Source organism: Nyctereutes procyonoides, unplaced genomic scaffold, assembly GCF_905146905.1.
Source record: "Nyctereutes procyonoides isolate TBG_1078 unplaced genomic scaffold, NYPRO_anot_genome, whole genome shotgun sequence".
NCBI lineage: Eukaryota > Metazoa > Chordata > Mammalia > Carnivora > Canidae > Nyctereutes > Nyctereutes procyonoides.
In genome coordinates this window covers 1,685,310-1,708,164 of record NW_026575142.1, presented here as the reverse complement: position 1 = coordinate 1,708,164, position 22,855 = coordinate 1,685,310, and the positions used below count along the sequence as shown (strand labels likewise).

General features: G+C 37.3%; 1 protein-coding gene and 1 pseudogene across 3 annotated transcripts in view; both read right to left on the bottom strand.

The window, feature by feature from the left end:
* Positions 1 to 6,384: 6,384 nt before the first annotated feature.
* Positions 6,385 to 8,431, bottom strand: LOC129498781 (egl nine homolog 1-like; annotated as a pseudogene).
* Positions 8,432 to 10,338: 1,907 nt separating this feature from the next.
* Positions 10,339 to 22,855, bottom strand: part of TFPI (tissue factor pathway inhibitor) — a 78,510-nt gene continuing 65,993 nt past the window's right edge. For all 3 annotated transcript variants that reach the window (XM_055308547.1, XM_055308548.1, XM_055308546.1), the window contains 2 exons: positions 13,362 to 13,541; positions 10,339 to 12,667 (listed from right to left, as the gene is read on the bottom strand). In XM_055308547.1, coding sequence (XP_055164522.1) covers positions 12,561 to 12,667; positions 13,362 to 13,541 — 287 coding nt within the window. In that variant the 3' untranslated portion in view covers positions 10,339 to 12,560. The remainder of the gene's footprint in view (positions 12,668 to 13,361; positions 13,542 to 22,855) is intronic.

Here is a 22,855-nt window from a genome sequence, read left to right as displayed (position 1 = left end):
AGACATCATAAAATAGATGCAAAGGCAAAATCATAATTAAATGTGAAAACATAGTATAAATTTTAAAATATAAATTAAAAAGACCTACCATCAGGACATCTGGGGGGGGGGCTCAGCGGTTGAGCATCTACCTTGGGCTCAGGTCATGACCCCCGGGGTCCTGGGATCGAGTCCTGCATCGGGCTCCCTGCATGGAGCCTGCTTCTCCCTCTGCCTGTGTCTCTGCCTCTCTCTGTGTGTGTTTCCCATGAATAAATAAATAAAATCTTAAAAACAAACAAGCAGGAAAAACATTGGTCTTGATGATGATCTAAAACAAAAGAGACCTACCATCTTTTGTCTTCCAATGAACATACGTCTCATGTACACATGTAATGTGTATATTTATTTATTTTTTAATGTGTATATTTAAATATCTGAAGTGATCTAAAGCTAGACATCTCTGAGGCCCATGGCTAGGCTACAGGGAATTACCTCCCGTGTACCTGACCAGGAATCCAAACCAGACCTTCAAGAGCTTACAACAGAGTGAAGGTGTCTCTGACCTGTGCTAAATCAGTCCCACACTGTATTCAAGCATAAAAAATATATGTTCCATCACTATCCGTCATACACAAAAAAATCAATCACTAATTGGCTATGATCCTGTTTGGCTTAATACAACTGACATTTGAAGGAGACATTATTTGAGGGCATAATTATTTCCTCTAAGATGTATCTCTATAAACATTTATATCATAAGAAAGCAAGGTTTCTGAACAATAATCGTCTATTAAACATATATTAATTGATCACCTACCATGTGCCAAACATTTGGAAAGATATTGCAAGTACAAGGTCTGGTGTAGAGACGTGGTCCTTGATCTCAAGGAGTTTACTTTCTATCCCTAGGTAGACATTAAGAAATATACACTTATTTTTTTGCTTATATTGCTTAGATGCTCCGCTTGCTAAAAAAAAAAAAAAAAAAAAAAAAAAAAAAAGGAAAAAGAAAGAAAGAAAGAAAAAAAAAGTGCGTTCGATGACTGACACAAATCAAGCTGAGTAGGTGGGAGGACAGGGTGGAGGGAGAACATATCTCCTGCAGAAAACCACTGTCTCTGAAGGTAATAATGACCCTGGAACCTAGAAGGGAAGAAATACGAGACAGTCCATAGATTAGAAAGAAGGATTCGGATGCCAGTGGTTTGCTCCAAGAGTGATCTTCAGGCTTTAGGCAAAAGCATTAGGGGAACAGAGCAGATTTGGGAAAAGGATGAGGTGAGCAAACCTGTGGTCTCGAGTAAAATCTGGATTTGACCCAAACTATCAATTGCTGGACCAGGGGAGGGCTCTGGAGTGGAATTTGCTTGGCAGAGTGGGCCTCCCTTGGTGCCAGGGAATCCGTCTTCCGTGTGTGAGGCCCTCGGGGAGTGGGGTACGTGATTTCTAGAGGAAGAGTTAGCATTCGCTGAGGACAATTTGGAGAAGGACACAGCTGAGGGCTCTTAGCAGCCCATTCTCCCAGCAACTGCGGGATGAGGGTGCTGGCTCAGTAAAGGGGGGGTGGAAGGGGGAGCCACACCGGGTTTGCCAGAAAACGATTGTGAGTGAACGAGATCTGTCCAGGTGCCATGTCTAGACCGTCAGTAGGGTCTGGGCCACAGGCAGTAAGAAGAGAGACCCACGTGGATACATCAGAACGTAAGCTGTGGGACCTTGTAGATGATGGTGAGGAACTGGGATTTCATCCTGTATGTGACGGGTCTCCCCATCCAGGTCAGGCCCTACACTTTGTCTCCATGGGGTTGGGTCTGGCTGCGGTGCTGGGGCCACTGGGAGGAGGCAAGTACAAAAACTTCTCCTCTCAAGTGTTTCCATGTCTTTCTGCAAAGTTATTCACCGAAGTCAATGTCCACGGTGTTAACCATGGTTCCTTATATATGTGGTATCCTTAAAATTCCCTTCTCGTGGTATTTGTGGATATTCAGAAAATAAAAACACTGTAATTGGAAAGGACTCTCTTATTTTGGATTGATTGTAAAGCATAAAGACAAATTCAATAACGAATAGTGATTAATTAGTATTATCTTTACGTTCTTGACATCCAGTAGTGCCTGTTCTGTTTTAGGGGAACTCGAAGAAGAAAACTAACGTTGATAGCTGGCGTTTTTCCAGAATTATGCTATGGGCTTTAGCTACTTTCTTTGACTCTGTGAGGGATTTATTCTCACCCTTCAGGTGAGGGAATGGAATCTTGGTAAATTCATACAACTGGAAATTGGTAGAACTGGAACTTGAAACCTACATGATTTAGTTTTTAATCCCGTCCTTCTTGATAACATTATTAGCAAAATATTTTACCTGGCGAACTACTTCAGATACTTTTGGAAGAAATTTGTATGGAATATAAGTCATCTGATACTGGTTCCTGGGGCTTCAGTTAGATAATTCCACGTAGAAAAAAGGAAAGTGAGTATTCGCAAGATAGGAAAGCATAGCACAGTGTCCAGCAAATTTACATCAAAGCTACTCCACTAGCTTAGCTATTTTCCCATTTAAAACATTTGTATTCCGGTTTCTCTCCAGATCATGCATTTTTCAATATTATTCATATTATGAATGCTGGTGCATTTGAGAGGATGACACCAGGAATAAGGGTGGTCATTTTTTAAACTCAAAATTTCTTAGAAATGTAAGACATATTTAAATTTTGTGAGGTAAATTTTACATGGGTTCAGTAGAGAAATAAAAAAGAACACTCACTGATTTCTTTTTACCCCCTTTTTACCCACATTATGCAACTTACCATGTTAAAAATATTTTCATCACCTTGGGCAATTATCTCAGAAGCAGGTTACTAAAATATTGAATAATGAACAAATTGTGGTATGAGTAGTTGACCATTTTACTAAAGGCTAACAGCTGGCAGACACTGCGCTGAGTACTTTCCACGCATGCTCTGACCCTCATGGTCTTTTCACAATAAAGAGACCATTAGGGAAACCAAGGCCTAATAAGTTCGAATCTAAGTTGATTTGGATCCAAATTCTATACTCTTCATTATTTGATTTGATTTTTTTTGCTTTTTTTTCTTCCATACTCCTTAAAATATTACACAAATATTAAAATATTTGTGTCTGACAGTTTATTGAAACTCTGAAGATTTACTATATTTTAAAGAACTCCCTCCCTGGTTGATTGTGTGCATGTATCATTTGTGAGGGAGAAAAAGAGAGTATGCAGAGTAAAATAAAAATTTTCCTAATGTACTTATCTTGATAATTCCAAAGACTTTCTCATTGAATAATGTCAGATATTTTGAGTAAAAAAAAATATATATATATTGACAGTTGTTTGTTTCTTCTCCAGAGTGGCAATTTCTTGGCGAGATGGATCATTTGGGTAGCTCACAGCTGTTCACATTTAGAAACTCTAGAAATTACCCTAGAGTGATTTGCAAACGTTGCGGATTGTTTGTGGAGAGTAGGGAATAGTCTAAAAAATAGACTCTTGGAAAGTAAAACCTCTTGTTTTTTAATTCCAAAAATTGATGAAGGAAGAAGGAAGTAGCAGAGTAACTTGAGAGTATCTAACTTGAGAGTATCTTCAGCCTAAGGTATCAGTATGTTGAAGTGACAACCTCTGTGAAAATGCAGATTAAATATAGATCAAGACCCCCAACAATGGTCAGGTTCATAATTGATTTAGGTCGATGTTATCTCATAATGAGGAGAACAGCACATCATCAGCAATGTTGACAGAATGAATTAATTTTGGCTACAATCGGATTTGCTTAAATCTTATTAGAATAGATTTTAGTACCACACTTAGAGATAATTTATTTTCACTAGTTTTTGCTAGTTCCTTTAACAACTATTTTTAAAATATGGGGCACCTCTGTGGCTACATCAGTGAGGCATCCGACTCTCGGTTTGGGCTCAGGTTGTGATCTCGTGGGTCCGAAGGTGGAACCTTGCATGGAACGCTGTGCTCAGCTGCAGTCTGCTTGAATATCCTCTCCCTGTGCCCTCCCCAGCTTGTGAGTGTGCACACACATACGCACACACACACTCTGTGTGTGTGTGTGTAAAATAAATATTTTAAAAGAATGATTTAAGAAAGATCAAATTATCATTATTTCAGAACTTTCATGAGCTTGAAATGCCTTGATGATACGGTGCAAATCAGAAGCACATGTTTTATTTTTCCTAGAATGCATATAATCTTGAGAGAGAAAAAAGTGTTTCAGAATTCTTAAAAAATCTAAGCAAAGCCAAAATGTCCAGGCACTCAGCATCTCCCAAAGTGAATGGAACCCCTACAGGGCAATATATTGGAAGCGTCTCATAAAAATCTGATGTCTGGAAATCAATCAGGAACTGAAAAGGAAAATCCGCTAGAGGCGTGGTCAGCTTGGGTTTGGCAAGCTGCATCAGTACAGGCTGCTCTTGAAGGAATCTAGCCGACCCCCGAAAATGGACCACTTTGGCTTGAGGAGATGCGGTTACTACCAAGAGAAGGGCCTGGCCAGTTGTGTTTTTTTTTGTTGTTTTTCCATCTTCCTACCTTGATAGAAGTGCGAACCCTTCTCACTGTAGCTTTCCAGCTGTTCTCTCTTTAAATCTCAGACCAAATTCGTAGGTTTTCAGAATGATTTGAAAGTTTTCTAGTTAAGTTGGTGGGGACAGGTGATTTGGGGACCCTACTCTTCTGCCATCTTGCCCCGCCTCTCCTAGTTGTGGTTTTTGTTTGTCTTTTTGATCGCAGAGCATCTTTGCACTTTTTGGCATGCTGGGTATTGGTGTTGAATGCTTTTAAATAGAGGACATCCCCATAAAAACCCAAGATGCCAAAATTGGAAGAGTTCTTATAGGCTGTCTGGTTCATTTGTTCAAGTATGAGTAAATGTGAGTGAGGCTAAAGAGATTAGGTGACAAAGTCACCGCCAAGTAGTGTCAGCACTGGTGCAAGACACCGTACCTTAGGTCGCACTCCAGATCTTCTCCCCCAAGCCTCTGATGGAAGGTGACAGCATTAAACAACTGTATTTTAATTAACTTTTATTTGCTGGGAAGGCATTCCAGGCACCTAATTGAAAGATCAATTAGCATTAAAGCCTTTTAACGAGTGAACAGCTGTTATCCTCCCTCACACTTGCACATCCAACTTTATTCTGGCTTCCTTCATTCTTGCAATTGAGAGGCACAATTCCACTCTGTTTCCACTTCTCCCTGATTATTCCCCCACATTCTTCTCTGACCTTTAGGAATTTTCTCTTCATCACTAGTTTTTGAAATGTCACGTGTGTATAGGGGGTGTGTGTGCTGGGTGGGTTTTCCTTGGTTGGTTAGGGGACACCACTTCCATAAAGGAAACCTACGCTGTTCACGTCTTTAAAATCTCTCTCCCCACGCTTTTAGCTATTCCATTTTTCTGAACCTTCTTTACTTCAAGGTTGGGCTCCTCAATTGATTTCCTAATTTGCTTATTTTTTATTATCCATTTTTCATTTTGTATGTCTTTGAAGCTTAGAGATCTCCCTCATCTATTTCTTAATTTAAAAAACTGCTTGTGTAGGGTGGCGCCTGGATGGCTCAGTTGCTTAGGCAATCAACTCTTGATTTCAGCTCAGGTCACAAGCTCAGAGCTGTGAGATGGGGCCCCACATGGGGCTCCACACTTGAGACTCTCTCCCTCTCCCTTTACCCCTCCTCGAGTGCTCCTTCTCTCTCAAAAGCATCAAAAGATGCTTATGTATTTTAACATTTTTTCCTTCATAATCTCATGTCCTCATGATCTTTTTCTGCACATACTAAGGGCTACAATAAAGACAAGCATATTTAGCTCTTGTGTTCCCCAACATATTTGATTTTTCTCTGAAGGATTTTAAAAGAATTATGTATACATCTTTTATGGGATTTATTGTTATGTGTATTAGGGTTCTTATTCTGTTGTGGCTGGTACTTATTTTCTATTTATTTATTTATTTAGGTAGTAAACAATGATGTAGTTTTACTGTTAACATTTAGTCATTAACAATGTCGGAAACATGACAGCAGCAATCTTTAAGAGCTCAAATTAGTGTAAAAGACAGGATGACAAAACAATCTGAGTTTTCAGGTGGTGATTAAAGTGCTCCTTTTCTCATGGTAAGTAAAAAGGAAATGAAAGTCATCATCAGTCACTGGCAACAATCATGATAAGAGGCCTTTTAGGGCAAAATTTAATAGTACGAAGAAGTTTACAAAAATAGATCGATGCTATTTGGGGGAGTAATACTGGAATTTTTTCTCGATTCAGTTTGATGTACTGTACCTGGTCATACAAAAATTACTTCAAATTCAAACTTTATAAAAAAGGGAGAGATGAAATGAACTTATCTAGACGACAGATCTGGCAAAATATAAGAATGAAAAAAATTCTACCCAGGGCACTTATTTCATGTCCAGATGTCAACACCATTCTCAGTTGGTGGCGCAGCTTGTACTCTTCCCATAAGCAATCACAGGTTTGGAGTCAGTCATGCAGTACAAAGTCACATAGTCAGAGTCTTCTTTCTGATGCAACATGACAAAGTTGTTTCTATTTCCTTATTGAAATGCCAACTGGTTGTCTATTTTTCTTTATCTCATTTATCCATATTCACAAATTAACAAATAGCGTCAACAATTATTGTAGGTGAAGGAGGGTATTGCTGGATCAAAGGCTCTATAAGACGTCTTTACTGATTGAATCAGAAGGCTTATTGAGTTCAACCCTCACACCTTTTTCACCTGTTAGATATTTTACTTTAGCTCGTGCTCTCTCATCTGCATCAAAATACCAAACAGTTATTGCGTACCTTGTAGACTATGCTGGTTGTACTTCGTGAGGGTTGCGCCAGTCAGACCAGAAAAACAGCAGTCTATCAAATTTGGGTTCAATGTCAGCAAACTGGGCTTTGCCTTCTGGAAAAATTTGAAGTATACCTCCACTTACCTTGGCATCCCAGTCTTTATTAAAATAATATATTCATGTCACACATCTTCCATCTCCGTTTGGATTATCAACATGACGTACATAACCTGTTCCATTGCCTGGATAACAAGCAACCATGGCTTTCGTCCGTCCATTGATTTTGTAGTTGCCCAGCTTTCCGTTACAGTGGCGGATCAGGTCGTCCATGCTGCTCATGAGCAGCCCGATGGTTTCGCAGCTCCTTGCCCTCGATCCAGGTGATCTCGTCACCCCGGATGTCCTTGGAGGAGTTGCTCTTCTGGCTGACCAGCTGGCCGTCCGTGAACTTCTCTCTTTCTATTTAGTGTACAAAAATGCTGTTGATTTCATGTGTTGAACTTCATTGTAACAATCGTGCTATACTCATATTATTTCTGTTTATGATTTTCCTGGATTTTCACTTACGATAAGCATATGATGAGAAAATAACTGTGATATAATTCATGCCAAATTTCAGTTTCTCTTTGTTTTGGTGTAAAATGAAGACTACCTGGATAACCTGTCCCTGAATTTAATGGGAATGTTTCTGAAACTTTACCACGACATATCCTCTTGTATGCTTTAGATAGACATGCTTCATTAGGTAAGGAAGATCTCTATTTGCTCAAAGTTTTAAATCAGGAAACAGGTGTTGAATATGGTCAAGTGAACTTTATCTATTAAATGATAATTTGGGTTATTTCTTCTGTTGGTACCTTTTATTGCACAAAAAATGGCCAAATGTGGACCATCTTTATATTATTTTTTTCCAGCTTTATATTCTTAACCATCATTGGTATTATTGGTTTTCTCTTCCTTTTGCCTCAGATTCCAATATGGCTATTACTGAACCTGTCTTTTTAATAATTTTGATATTTTCATCATGAATTGCTCTAGTTTTTAAAAATACTGCATTGCAATGTTATTTATCTTGGTTACTGCTTTTTTTAATGTCTTCTCGAATTTTGTGCTTGAGGCCTCAGTTTCGACCCAACTCTTCTGGCAGTCAGATCACAAATTTCAGAGAGTACTTATGCCAGTTGGATACCTGGAGTAGCCTTGTGACTCAAACCTGGTTAATCAGAAAGTCACATTTTTCTAAGCATGATATTTGGGTCAAGGCTGGCCATAAGATATTTGGGTCAAAAAGAGTATGGCCAGGATCTTTTTTTCAATAAGAAAAAAAATTTTAGTTCTATATTCACAGCAAAATTGAAGGAAAGGTCCAGAGTTTTCCTGTATATCTTCTGTCATGACATATGCATGGCCTCCCCCATTGTCACCACCCCCAGCGCAGTGGTACTTTTCTTACAGTTGATGAACCTGCACTGACACATAATGATCATCCAAAGCCCATAGTTTACACAGGTTCAGTCCTGGTGCACAATCTATGGATTTGGACAAATATGCAATGACGTATTTCCATCCTTACGGTACCGGGTATTTTTACTATTCTGAAAATCCCATGCTCCATCTACTCATCCTTCATTTCCTACTTACCCCTGGTAACCACTGATCTTTTACCATTTCCATAGTTTTGTCTTTTCCAGGACATCATATTTTGGGGAATCCTACAGCATGTAGACTTTCCAGATTGGCTTTTTTCACTTAGTAACATTCCTTAAAACTCTTCCATGTCTTTTCATGGTTTTGTAGCTCGTTTGTTTTTGATATTGTATAATATTGCCTTGTCTGAATATAACACAGTTTATCCATCCATCTGCTGACATCTTAGCTCCTTCCAAGTTATGGCCATTATGAACCAAGTTGCTACAGATATGTGTGCAGGCTTTTGTGTGGACAAACATTTTCATCTTATTTGGGTAAATAGCAAGGAGTATGATGGCTAAATGGTACATAAGAATATGTTTGCTTTTGTAAGAAACTGCCAAATTGTTTTCCAAAGTGGCTATAACCATTTTTGCATTCCTACCAATAAAAAACGAATTGCTCTTGCTCTGTCCACATGTTTGCCAGCATCTGGCCATGTCCATGTACCTGATTTTAGCTCTTCTAATAGATGTGTAGTAGGAGCTCACTGTTGTAATGTGTATCTCACTGATGACCTGTGATGTGGGGCACCTTTCATATGCTTATGTCATCTGTAGATCTTCTTTGGTGAGGTGTCTGTTAAGGTCCTTGGCCCACTTTTTAATAAGGTTATTTTTTAGTTTTAAATGTTCTTTATATATTTTGAACACACAATCTCTTATCAGATGTATCTTTTGAAATATTTTCTCCCTGTTCATGGCTTGTCCTCTAGCCTCTTGATATTATCTTTTGCAGAACAGAAGTTTTTAATTTTAGTGAAGTCCAGCTTATCAGTTATTTCTTTCATGCTTTGTGACTGAGGCCAGGACTTCAATTCTTTGAGATAAGAGCATCTAAACTTTTCTAGAAAACATTACCTGAGAGAATGTGGGCCTTAAATTCTAGAAGTCATCTTGAAACACTGTGAGATTAAAAAATAAAGGCAAAAAATGTTGGGCAGCAGAATCAGGAATAAAGGTTGAGTTTCCTTGACAATATGATGCTGTGAGTCCATCTATACTGAAGTAAGATACCTTTGGCCTTTCTAATTTTGACCAGAATTTTTGGATGAGGAAATCCTATTCATTGCCATAATGCTCTATTTTATTATATGACCAAGTGCCTGCACATCTCTCTCTTCTCTTTGATGAAATGAATTACCATGTATCACTACTCCCCTAAAAAGTGTTCTGTATACTTCTAGCCAAGACACCAGCTATGTGGTTGTAGTTCAGAGATTGATCCTAAGGGAATAACAAGATCTTCTCTATTCCATAGAGCAGGATGCAGGAAAAGCAATTCAGGTATGTTTATGCTAAAGTTCTTGGGAAAGAACCGAAAGTCAAAAGTTGGAAACTAAATTCAAATGATTCATAAAAGGGAGACAAAAATAGGAGCAGTTGATAAAAGAACTTAAGATTTCTCCTAAGTAGTTGATTAATGTCATTTTCTTCCTTCTGGCACGGCAGTGGGCCAGGACACCTTCAATAGTCAAGATTGGAAGTCACTTATAAAATGTATAGTTACATGATATATAATTATATAAGATGATTAGTAGAAATATGTATGGAATGGAGTATGGATTGTAAAGCATAGTGTATTAATTTTTCAACAAATAAGTCGTATGAATTCACATTTGTAATTGAAAGGAAATCATTAGCAATTTCCAATAAAGGAGGTAAAAGTCAGCTTATGGAACAATTTTTTTCTTTGTCTTAGGACTCAATCTTTGTAATAACTGAAGAACACTATATTTTTTAAGGTATAAAAAACTTCCCGAGTATAACAGTTATACTTTGTTAATCAAGATAATATTTTATTTCTTATAATGTAAAAACTGAAATCATTTGAGCAGTTTTCAGCACGGTCTGTTAATTTTGAACATAGAATAAACAAAGTAGGTAAATATATATAAATGTTGTAGAATGTAATTCTGTATAAAATTCACAGTTAGATGTTAGATTATGTAAAACAAGGCAAGACAATACCACCAGAGGGCTTCTTATTTAAAAACACAGTAAAAATAATACTCGTGCATTAAACATTGCAAACTATCTCAATGTGAGTCTTTCTTGATTAAGTAATGAACCCATGAATGGTTGTTGGAGAAAACATTCAACTCAGTAATGTGTTATTTATATGTCATTGGTGTCAACTTATCACTTGACCTAAGGACATGTTACCCTTTATTTAAACGTATTGCTATCCATGTATAAATGACAACAAACCATATGTCACAGGGATTTTGATATCTAAAAGTCTCAAATTCCATAGCAAAGATCCAGTTTAAGGCAAATATATATAGTGTATATTTGTATTATACATATGTATTATATAATCAAGATATAAAATTTCTAAGTGAACAAATTGACACTATTTTATAATGATATAATTTTTAAGCCATAGGATGAAGTGATTTGTAATGATATCTTAGGACTTCATATTTAGCCTCAAAACATAGTGATTTTTATAGTTCACATCAGCTGGACCCTGAATTCATGTAGATAGTCGGGAAGAGATCATATTTTTAGGTTGGAAATCAGCATGAACAAGCTGAGTAATTAAAGATGTATTCAGTGAACAATGTATATACCCTTTTAATTAAATTGAAATAGTCAAGAAAGAAAACAGTAGTTAAGTCAAAAAATATACATATCAAAATGAAATTGTGGGGGATGGGGTAGGGGTAAGTACCAATTAGTGAGTCCTTGGTGAATTTTGAGAGGTAGAGAAATATATTGAATTGATTCTTAGGAATTAAGTCAATACTGATGTGAAGAATGCAATAGGGACAAAAGGCCTGGAGCTGAAGCTTATGAAAAAGGAAGCAGCAGTGTTGAGAGACTGGTCAAATATGTGTATGAAGAAAACTGAGAAGTCAAGATTGGGTTCAAACTTTCAAGGTTAAGGAACAAGCGGAATTCTAATACTATTGCTAGAGAGAAGTCAGCTAAACTAAGTGCATGAAGTAGTTGTTTCTGGATGAAAAGTTCAAATTTAAATACAAAGTTGGAGATGAACATTATCGAACTGAAATTTCTAGGAGGCTGTTGAAATGCCAGAGGGTACGTGGCTCAGCAGAGAAAGGAAGGAATACAGGAAGGGAAGGCTATTCACTGAGAGTGAATAAGTACATAGATTTTCTAGTAGAATCTTCTTATTTTATAGAAATAATATGCCTTTTTATTCCCCCGCCTTACACATGAGTTACTGGGTTCTACTATGTGCAAAGTCTAATGATAAATGAGTAAGTTTCATTAGATTTAAATATTCTTACTATTTGGCATAAGAGAGATTTTTGTTAAACAATAAAATTAGGAAGTACATGAACAATTTTCTTTTGATTGCCATTAAAAACTCCCCTCCTACCAAGCTTCCCTTCGCCCCATGATCTGTACTTAACACACAACTGTTCAACCATTTTTTACTAATATCATGGATCATAAGCAAGTAAAAAAATAGTTAAATCAATCAGAATCAGGCAGGCACATAATAAAGTTGACTCTTTGTTCAGATAGTAGTTTGGCTCAAGATTGATTTGAGGTACTGGTTTATGCCAAAGGAGACAAAGTATGTGTAGGGAGGGAAGCACATGATGGAATTGTATTAGTATCAGCTCTAGTTAAATGCATAATAGAGTGATATCCTTACAGAAGAAAGTGGTTGGCAGCACTTTAGATGTGAAATCCAAAACGTGCTTGATCTTTAATAGCTGTATTTTTTAATCTGTGCATAGGTTATAAAGGAGATCATCATATACACGACCATATTTTCAAATGGCTGGTCACCAAAGGAAAAAGTGGACTGATCTGATGTGGCCAGTAATATGATAATTTATAGCCAATGGGAAATAGAAAAGGATTGAGAGAATAAGTAAATTCATAGTTGTCAGCCCTTGAGTATGCACTTTGAATAGACGAAGAAATGACTTCTGATACAAATGTATTAATAGCAGTTAATATGTACATAGAAAACTCATGGAAATATTCAGTAAAAGGATTTCACGAAAGAAAAAAAATATAGTGAAAAGCTTCATCCAAAATATTTAGAGCTGATGTAATAGTGTAACAAATTTATAGTTTTTTAACAAAAATTTTTTCATATACTATTTTCACGGTCTGCTTCTTTCTTTTTCTTTTGGTCTTAATTAATCCTCCTTTTGATATTCTTTGCATGAAACCTGCAGAAGGAAGAGAAACAATTATGCATAATAAAGTAATAGAGTGATACAATAAAACATTTTATCTAAAATGTTCTCAAATTTATCTTTTAATATTTAAAACAAAAAACTTGGCTTAAAAGCCTTTAATTCGTCTTTGTGCAGAACAACATATTTCTAAGGAAGTCACTTCACATATATAAGAATTAGCAAAAATGGATAAGCATGTTATTGATTTTTATTATTCACCTTCAGTTAGAAATTCATGCTCATTTTATTAAACCAAACATATGGTTGATGGAATTATAGGGGGTTTCTATTTATATATATTAAGACTCTATAAACATGCATTGTTTTTATATTCAGAAAAAAGTTAGTAACTACATTAATGTTGTGCATTATAAGATAGCCTAAACACATTTTGATATCATCACTTAAAATGAAAGCTTAGTGTGTAAATATTAAAAGAATAAAATGTTTTGTTTTAAATAGATTTTTCTGTGAAAGACACATTACAAGGAATTGTAGTTAACATCTGCAGCAATATCCTCTAAATGTAGTTGAAAGGGGGACATATAGTAGTTAAATTATAATATTTGGTTTCTTATTATAAATAGAATGAATTTCATAATATTTTCTTAAACTTTGTTCATAATTTCCATGCAGTTTGTTATCTTAGATGCTAGTGAATTAATAGGAAAGATGCCCTTGATACCTTTTTTGCAAGCTGTAAGGCATGCTTTTTTAGAAGTGAAATTATTTTCATTCCCTCCACATCCACTGTACTTAAAAGGGCGGCATTTCCCAATGACTGAATTATAGTAGAATCGGCTCTCGTTGGCATGACACAGCCCTCTGTCTGCTGGGGTCAGACACCAGGAAGGACCATAGAACTCTAAAAACATCAAGAAAACATGGTAAATCCTATATGGTGGTTACTCTGACACTTTCATATTATTTATTGTTTATTGATTACTGTTGTACGTACACCTACTATAAGACAATAAATAATCTGAATGAGTAAAAGTAGGACTCCGTGAAATTCCTGTATTTCAACTCTAGGAAAAGGCTTTCGTGTCCTCCAACTGTCCACCACAGTAAGACCTTCCTCTAGTAAATAAAAAAGTAGGTATATTTGTTAAAGGGCAGTGCTATGGTTTCTCTTGATAATGAAAAATCTAGTTGTATGTAATAAGGGAACCCACTATGCAAAAGTGTACAAAAATTTGTTAACCATATTCACTTTAACAAGTTATCAATGTTTGCCATATCATTTTTGTTCATGACTGTTCAACGGGAGGAAAAAGTCCTGCTGAGGAACCCTTATTCACTGTAGGACGTACACACTGATGCTGAGGAAGAGCTTGGGTTGGGTTGGGTTGGGTTGGGTTGGGTTTTCTAGATGATGTAACACAATCCCGGTTTCAAACACAGGAATTCAGGTGCAGCAAATTCTAACTTTCTGCTTCAGAGAAGGATCCCTGGAGAGTTGGTTTGATTTAGCAAGAAGGTTTTCTTGTGAATTGAAGCATCAGGTCTCCTTGAGTTAGATATTTTTGCAAAGGAAGGAACACTGCCAAAGCCAGTAAGATGGAACATTTACAGGTTTACTGGGACCAGCCACTTTACAAAAAGAAGAAAGAAAATGCAACCCGGGTGATTAGAAGGATCGCTCATTTTCTGAAGGCAAAGCAGAGAAATAGTTTCCATACAAGGGGAATTTTCAGGTCTTTCGGGAACTCCTGTCAACGAGGGGAAGCTGGTGCCCTCGCCGCAGACCTAAACCATTTGATATTAGTGAACCCAAACTGCAGGCAAGCTGCCCAATGGTGAGAAATCAATATAAGAAGACCTTGGTGGCTTTGCCAACTAGCGGGTTGTGGCACAGCAGATGCAGACAAAGAGGAAGCGCTAAGTGTACAAAACTGGCCGGAAACAGACCTTTGAGGAAGCCGGCCGATGAAGGCAATGGGTTGGGCAGGAGGCGGTAAGTGCTTTGAGGGCAAGCAAACCCCAGATGAAAAGACTGACAAAGAAATAGACTGAAACAATTTGAGGGGAAAATTCATGAGGGAATTACTTGATCTGATATGACTTAATGAACAATAGTATAATCCCAATTAGACTTGGAAAAAATAAGAATCTGGATTTACCTCCTTTTTTGATAATTTAAATAAAGATTAGAGTGTCTTGATATAATGGCTCATGTCATAGAGAAATTCCGGAAAATAGGAGTGGGAATATTATAGAAAGAATATAGAAGACATTGTAGAGAGATGAAAAGAAAATTCTGCGTCAAAATTCAAGAACTGTAATCACATAAAGAATACTGTATTATTTAGGTATTTGATTAGGTCTATAAACACTAATTTTAAAAATAAAACCTCCAGATCTGTAAAACTAAAGCATTCAAAATCCTATAGTCTATTTTATCTTTTATGTGCTTTTATTTGGGGGTTATAGTGCATGATCATCGCCATCATAAATCAAAAGTTGAACACTCTTGGGAGGAAGGCGGGCCTCACTCAGTAGAGGCTGTTGAAGTCCCTGCTCGCCCTAACGGCGTCTGTAGGATGGGTTTTCTGACAGTGAATAGAGCTCTACTGTAGCTGAGCCCTGCTATTGCACAGACTTTTCCAGCGTCTGGGCTCTGGATTCTCATGAATCCAGAACCTAGAATGTGAGATGGTTATCGGTTGCTACCACTTCTGTCTCCATGAGCTTCCAAAGTCATCACCTGTATCCAGAATCAAAAGAAACACTCCTCAAGCAACTAGCCTAACCCCAGAAGGAGAGAAAGGTGCTATTTTTAAAATTCTCAGCAAGTCCCCACAGATGCTTCCTAGCTGATGATGGGACTTCTACAGCAGTTTCATTTTGCATTTTGTACACATGATTTCCCGGCCCACAGTAAGTTGAAGATGGAATACATGGAGGCACCTGCGGGTTGTGCATGTCCTCTTCACAGATGTTGATTATCATGTCTTAATAGCAATGTTCTACCTAAAGTTTCTTATTCCAGGACAGAGAGAAATTTCTGACGACGCAAAGTAAATTCCTCCTTCTTTTCCCTCGACCTGTAGTACACCTGGCCACACAACAAAATCAAGGCTATTTCAAAATGAGAGCAAACTAGGTTGGAACAAGCAATGCCTGGACTGAGGGCAACCGTGGAGGCGGCTCCAAGACCACGGAGGCTACACCACAGGTTTGCTGGGGAGAGGTACCCTAGCTTCTGTCTGCTTTGGGTCCTCGAGTCTCCCACCGAGCGTCTGCCGCTCACCAAGTCTACTCAAAAGCCAAGGGAGAGGGTACAATGGAGGTACTGGACAAGCAAGGAGAAGGCAGGGGATCCGTTTGAAAGCAGACAGAGAGTTGACCAGCACAGGTGCCATTCGAGAGTGTCACTACCTGCTCATTTGTCCCTGGCATCAAGTCTCCTCTACCTGGCACTCTTGGCTGCTGCACCAGAGGATGTCTGCTACGCGGCTTCTGACTCCTGGGAACCGGTGTATAGACTTGAGCTGTTCCTCTTACCAGATACCGACTCCTACTCAAAAAGCATCTGTCCATGACCGACCCGATGACAGGTGTTCATCTACCTCACTTTGCCCTGACTTTAATTACCACCTGCACAGATCATCGAATACAACTCTCCTTTGACCCAGATCAATATTGGGGTTCCTAACACTAAAAATACAGTGGGTTAAAATTTGAAATTAATTGCAAAGAATGTTGTGATATATATATATATATATATATATATATATGACACGCACATATATATAACTTCTAAGTTATAACTGAAATTAATTGCAAAGAATGTGTTTTTTTATATTTCTATATATTTCTATATATATATTTATATATTTATAAGACCATTATTCTTCAGAACATGAATTATACTTCCTGTGTCAACTAATTCATTTCTCTAAAAATCATTTTTTAATTTATTTTTTATTTATTTATGATAGTCACAGAGAGAGAGAGAGAGAGAGAGAGAGGCAGAGACACAGGCAGAGGGAGAAGCAGGCTCCATGCACTGGGAGCCCGACGTGGGATTCTATCCTGGATCTCCAGGATCACGCCCTGGGCCAAAGGCAGGTGCCAAACCGCTGCGCCACCCAGGGATCCCTCTAAAAATCATTTTAAGTCTAAGTAGCTATGATAGTCATTGGATTGGGGCATCTGAGTGGCCCAGTCAGGTAAGCATCTGACTCTGGATTTTGGCTCAGGTTGTGATCTCAGGGCCGTGAGTTTGAGCCTGGTGTTGGGTGCTGTGCTGGGCATGGAGCCTGCTTGCGATTCTCTCTCTCTCTCTCTGTCCCTCCCCACTCCTCTCTAAAAAAGAGAATATCATAAGATTACTTTAGCATAGGCAGTAATATCATTAAAATAATGAAGCAGCTGGTTTCTCAAGGACATTTTAGCCCCAAGCTTTTTTGGGTCCTTGATCATCATCTGTTTTGATCTCCAAAGGTGAGGAAATTGAGGTTCTTGCACCTTATGAGGAGATACGGTTGACTGTTTTCAATGAACATATTTATCCTAGATAAATACAGACACTCACCTAGTCAAAATCCAAACATGAATATCTAGAATGAAAGAAAATATAAAGGTTTTGAAGTAGTTGCACAATGTAATTTTGGGGTCTAGATTATATTCATTCACAGGTATTTACGATAGAATAAAAAGACACTAACCTGACTTCTCTGTTCATTTTCCAAGGGGGATTTAATGCCCAAACGCATTCTGTCTTGATCTCGCCACTAATAACGAGTTGAATAGCTTCCACTTAGAGGATCTATGATGGGCTTCAGAATTCAGGATCCACTGCCATGATCTAGTAAGGCTGCTAACCTGTAAGGTGGCGCTCCAAAATCCGTTTTATATTTAAAGTGGCTTATGTAAACTTTCTCTGAAACGTATACTGTGAACTTCACATGTTACAGTCACTTTGAACCTTTTCCATGGTGTCTTTCTGTCCCCATTTTACATGCCTAATATTTAGGCTTTCATTTTACCAAACCAATGTAGGATTTATGAATTACTCCATGACTTGCTGACAATTTTTTTTTGTCTTCTGACATTGTTTTAGAGAATTGAATGATAAATCTTCCCTTTGAATAACACATTTTCCCCATGATTTTCTAGCAAAGAAAAATATAAAGATTTTAGCTTTGCAATTATAATTTACCATTGTAAGACACTGAATTAATACAAAAGTATGTAACAAGTATAAAACAAAGTTTCTCTATAATTTGACTCCTGTCACATAACCATTATCAGTGTTTTGGTGTGTATTTTCCTCCAAATTATTTGCATAGGCAAACACGGATTAGCATTCTACTCTGTGCCTTTTTACTTGATAATATTTTGTGAATGTTACCATATTTGTTCATGTATATCTCAGTCTTTTTAATATGAAGAGTGTTCATTTAAAGTATATTTAGTCAACCCATTACTCATGAGGATGTAGGTTGTTTTTTTCAGTTCCAGAAATAATGGCTCATGATCATCCTTGTACACTGGTCCAGATATTTCTAAAGTTCTTTCTAAAATTAGAATTGTGCAAAAGCTATACTCAGTTTGTAATCTGGTACATGCCGCTGAATTTTCCACTAAATGTTTATATAAATTTATACTTCCACGGTGATGTTTAGAAGTCCCTAAACAAACCTGTCACCCAGAAATTTATTATTTACAGATAGTAAATCTATGCTATGGGAAAAGCAGTATCTCCACTCACTACCATGGGAGGATTGGTGTGAGATGGACAGAGACGGACATTCTGTCTCGAAGACAAAAATGTAGGGAATGGGGAAACGAGTACTGTGGAGCTTCCCCCCCCCCTTTTTTTCTTTTGTCTACACGTACAGTAACTTAGCTGAGAGTAAAATGTAAAAAGCAGGCTGCTAGGGCACATGAAACTGAAAGGTCAAGAGGGATAGAGTATAAGACACCTTCCCCAGGAGGGAAGCTTCCACAGGTTAACAAAGAAAAGTTGTGTAGATATTTATTGGGTTGGATTTCTTTACCTGGGTGACTGTCTAATCCCTGTGCAGAGTTCCTGAAGTTATCTTTATCCATGGATTTTTCTAAATAAAGCCATAAAGCAAGCAAACCATGGTAAAATTACAAGTTATGAGGCTGTTATGGATATAATTTATCCTGAGATAATTATGACTTGTAAAAGAAATTTTTCCTTAAGACATCTGGAAAATTGAAAACCCTGTAATATTTTAGTAAAGGGTGAAAACACTTTATTTAGTCCCTTGATCAGCTTGTAAGGAAGAATGAAATTTTAACAAGTGGAAGAGATGGGGGGGATGGGCGAAGGAAAGCACACAAGTCAGAATGTTCCTAGTTTGGAGTATTTTGCAAACTCCAGGCTACCTGAAGAAAAGAGTGCATAGAGAGGATAGCGGGGTGTAGGGCTGGAAGGGTTGATTTAGATCCAATTAAGGTTTTTGATTACTAATATACTTGGAATTTATGATATAGACATTAATGAACAACTGAAAGTATTGAAGGATAAAAAGACAGTTCTGCTCTTTCTTGATACATCCTCCCTAGACACGCGTAGGTAGAGTCCTGCAGGAGACTTGCAATAAAGGGGAATATAAGACGGGCCTAACTGAAGCAGGGGTAGTGGAAATGAATAACATTAAGCACCACATTGACTGTGGGTAGGGAGAGAGCTACAGGGAAGACAATTCTGGTATGTTTGGACTGATTGACTTAGAAGATGGAATTTTTAAAATATATGAAATACAATTATAATATGAAACATAGTCCTAACAGTTTTATGATGTATAATTTTATCATGACTTTCTTTCATTGTAACTTTACTCAGAAAAATCCCCAGATAAAGATAGAATTGTGAGCTATGCCCATGAATTCACCAGCATCTACACAAATGAATCCAAGATTTTAGATAGAAGGCAGGACCCAGGTCTAGAAAAAGACAAAATTTTAATTTTGACACCCTTCGATGGAAGCACAAGATCCTGATTCTGTCCCCCACAGCACAGGTGCAGCCCTATGTCTTAGCATAGAGTGTAGGCGTTGAAGTCACCTCTGTTATCTCTCCCCCACCCCATTTCATAGGCATGCCTGTAAAAAACAAAACCACCTTCTGACATGTTATTCACAGACTCCCAGTCCCTGTGACAATCCCCATCCTATAGGAGCCACTCAGTATTGGTTGAACTGACATTAACAAGTATAATGGATTTGTACCTCAGGTCATAAGATACAGTTGGAAACACAGGTTTACAAGTCCTCTGATTAGAGAATATGATCCAAAGACATAAATATGTGTTGGTGTTTTATTTTGAAATTTTGATTTGTTTTATTTCAGATAATCATAGTATTATGTATATTGAATGAAGATACTTCAGATCAAGGTTACAAAAAAAAAGATCAAGGTTACAGGCTTTAGTTATGTCAAAAAAAAAGTATCACTAATAAAATGTATACAAATAACACCCCTGATTATTTTTTCCTGCTATAAACGTCCATTGACCGTAGGTAATTGCCATCAAAACCTTCAAATATTTATACTTTTGAGCCCTTATTGTGTGCTAAACATGGGAATAAGAATTTTATATGTCATCATTAAATCACAAAAATTTATGAGTTTATTACTCTCCACATATAACAAACGAGGAACATGAGGCCAAGAGTTGTGTAATTTGTTCAAGGCCACAAAAAAGAGCTGGAAAATAGCAGGATTAGAATACAAACCCATGTCTTTCTGCCCAATAAAGCCAATCCTCTTAACTACTATGATACATCCTCTGAAAACTGACTAGAAAATAAAAAGAACTGAGCAAAGATAATTTAATAGTTACCAGATAAAGAGAAAGCTGTCACAACTTGCCTTTTATATCCAATTTCCAAATCCTCTCTGCTTTGAAGCTCAGGTTCAGAATGTCTTACATATTTCCTACTGTAAGTTACATGCGTAAAGTTGAAGTCTTTCAAGTTTGAACAGGAAAAAGATAGTTAATCATAATAGGTCATCAAGTGAAGAAACTGGAAACAAGTCTTACAAGTAACAGAGCTGAGCCAAACAGTGTTCAAAGAGCTCAAATATTTACAGGCAGTAATTGTCATGTTTGCATATTCAACCTGGACTAATTCTAGAAATAACAGAACAAAGTTCCAGGGTTGTGTGTACTCTGTAATCATATTTGCATTGGCCAGTCAGCTATCCATTTAATAGCAATAAGATGAAACAGAAGACTAGCAACCACATGCCATCATGGCCTAGAAAAGACATGGGTTTTCCCAATTAATACCTCTTACAATAATGTTTTTTAAACTTATTCCTACAAAGATTGGTCATTATTCAAATAGAAGTAGGGTAGTCGGAGAATTACAACATAGAGTAGCACAGGCTTTTCTAACCTTATTCCTCATTCCTAACCTGCTCTGTAGCAGTAAATACCAAAGTCATATAATTATAGGGATGTGCCGTCTAAAATCAGATACATGTGCCACCTAAAATAGACCACAGAGATCAATGGAATAAAAGAGCCCAGAAATAAACCCAAGCTTATATGGGCAATTTATCTATGACAAAGAAGGCAAGAATATACAGTGAGGAAGAAGACAAGTCTTTTCAATAAATAGTTTTGGGAAAACCGATCAGCTATACACAATAGAATAAAACTGGACCACTTCCTTTACTTAAAAATAAACTCAAAATGGATTAAAGACTTAAAGACCTGAAACTATAAACTCCTGAAAGAAAACGTTGACAGTAAACCCATGGACATTGGTCTTACCAGTATTGTAGGAATCTGTCTCCTCAGGCAAAAGCATCAAAAGCAAAACTAAACAAGTGGGACGACATCAAATTAAAAAGCTTCTGTGCGGTGAAGGAAACATTCAACAAAACTAAAAGGCGACATACTGAATGGGAGGAGCTATTTGCAAATGATATATCTGAAAAGTGGTTAATATCCAAAATGTATACAGAGCTTGTACAGTTCAACACCCAAATGACAACCATTTGATTAAAAAATGAGGAGATGACCTGAACAGACATGACATGACATGACATGACCTGAACAGACATTTTTCCAGAGAAGAGCGACAGATGGCTAACAAATACACGACAAGAGGCTCAACATGACTAATCCTCCAGGAAATGCAAATCAGAACCCCAATGAGCTATCACCTTATACCTGTGAGAATAGCTAGTAACAAAAAGATAAGAAATAACCAGTGTTCTCAAGAATGTGAAGGAAAAGGAGCCCTCCTGTGCTGTTGATGGGAGCGTATATTGATGTGGCCACTACGGAAAACAGCATGGAGCCCCCTCAAGAAACTAAAAATAGAAATACCATGTGATCCGATAATTCCACTGCTGGGTTTTCAGAGAAAGCAAACCGACTATTTCGAAAAGACCTAGGCATCTCTACATTGTCTGCAGTGTTTTTTATAATAGCCAAGAAGTGGAAGCAGCCCAGATGCCCATCAATAGATGAACGGATAAAGATGTGTGTGTAGATACACACACGATGGAATATCATTCAACCATAAAAAAGAACGAGATCTCTCCATTTGAACCTAGAAGGTATTATGCCAAATGAAATAAGTCAGAAAAAGACCAGTCCCATGTGATTTCACTTACACTGGGATCTAAAAAACAAGACAAACTTATAAATACAGAGAACAAATTTGTGGTTGCAAGAGGGCAAGGGGCTAGAGGAGTACTCAAAATACGTAAAGGTGATCAAGAGGGACAAAGTTCCACTTATAGAGTAAGTCATGGCTGTATGATCAATATTGTCATGACTTTGTATGGTGACAGATGGTAACTAGATTTATGGGGATTGTTTTATAATGTAAGTGTCAAATCACCATGAATGTACCCCTGAAACTTATATAATATTGTACGTCAACTATACTTCAATTAAAAAGTGCCATCACTGTAGTATTATTAATTCATTCATGCGTCGCTTATATTCACGTGTGAATGAGTTTTGACTTGGAGCTGTAGGACGGTCGGACATATAATGAGATATTTTACTTGTTCGTATATGATTAGTGTCGTACAAGGTAATTTCATTTACACATTAGAAGTCTGTGTTTCTTTTTCTTTTAAAGGTATCTGTATTCAAATTTCAGAAACACTTCTCTGGAGGAGAAGGGGGTGAAGTCTATTCTTGTTAAAAGCAGAGAAGGTCCAGGAAG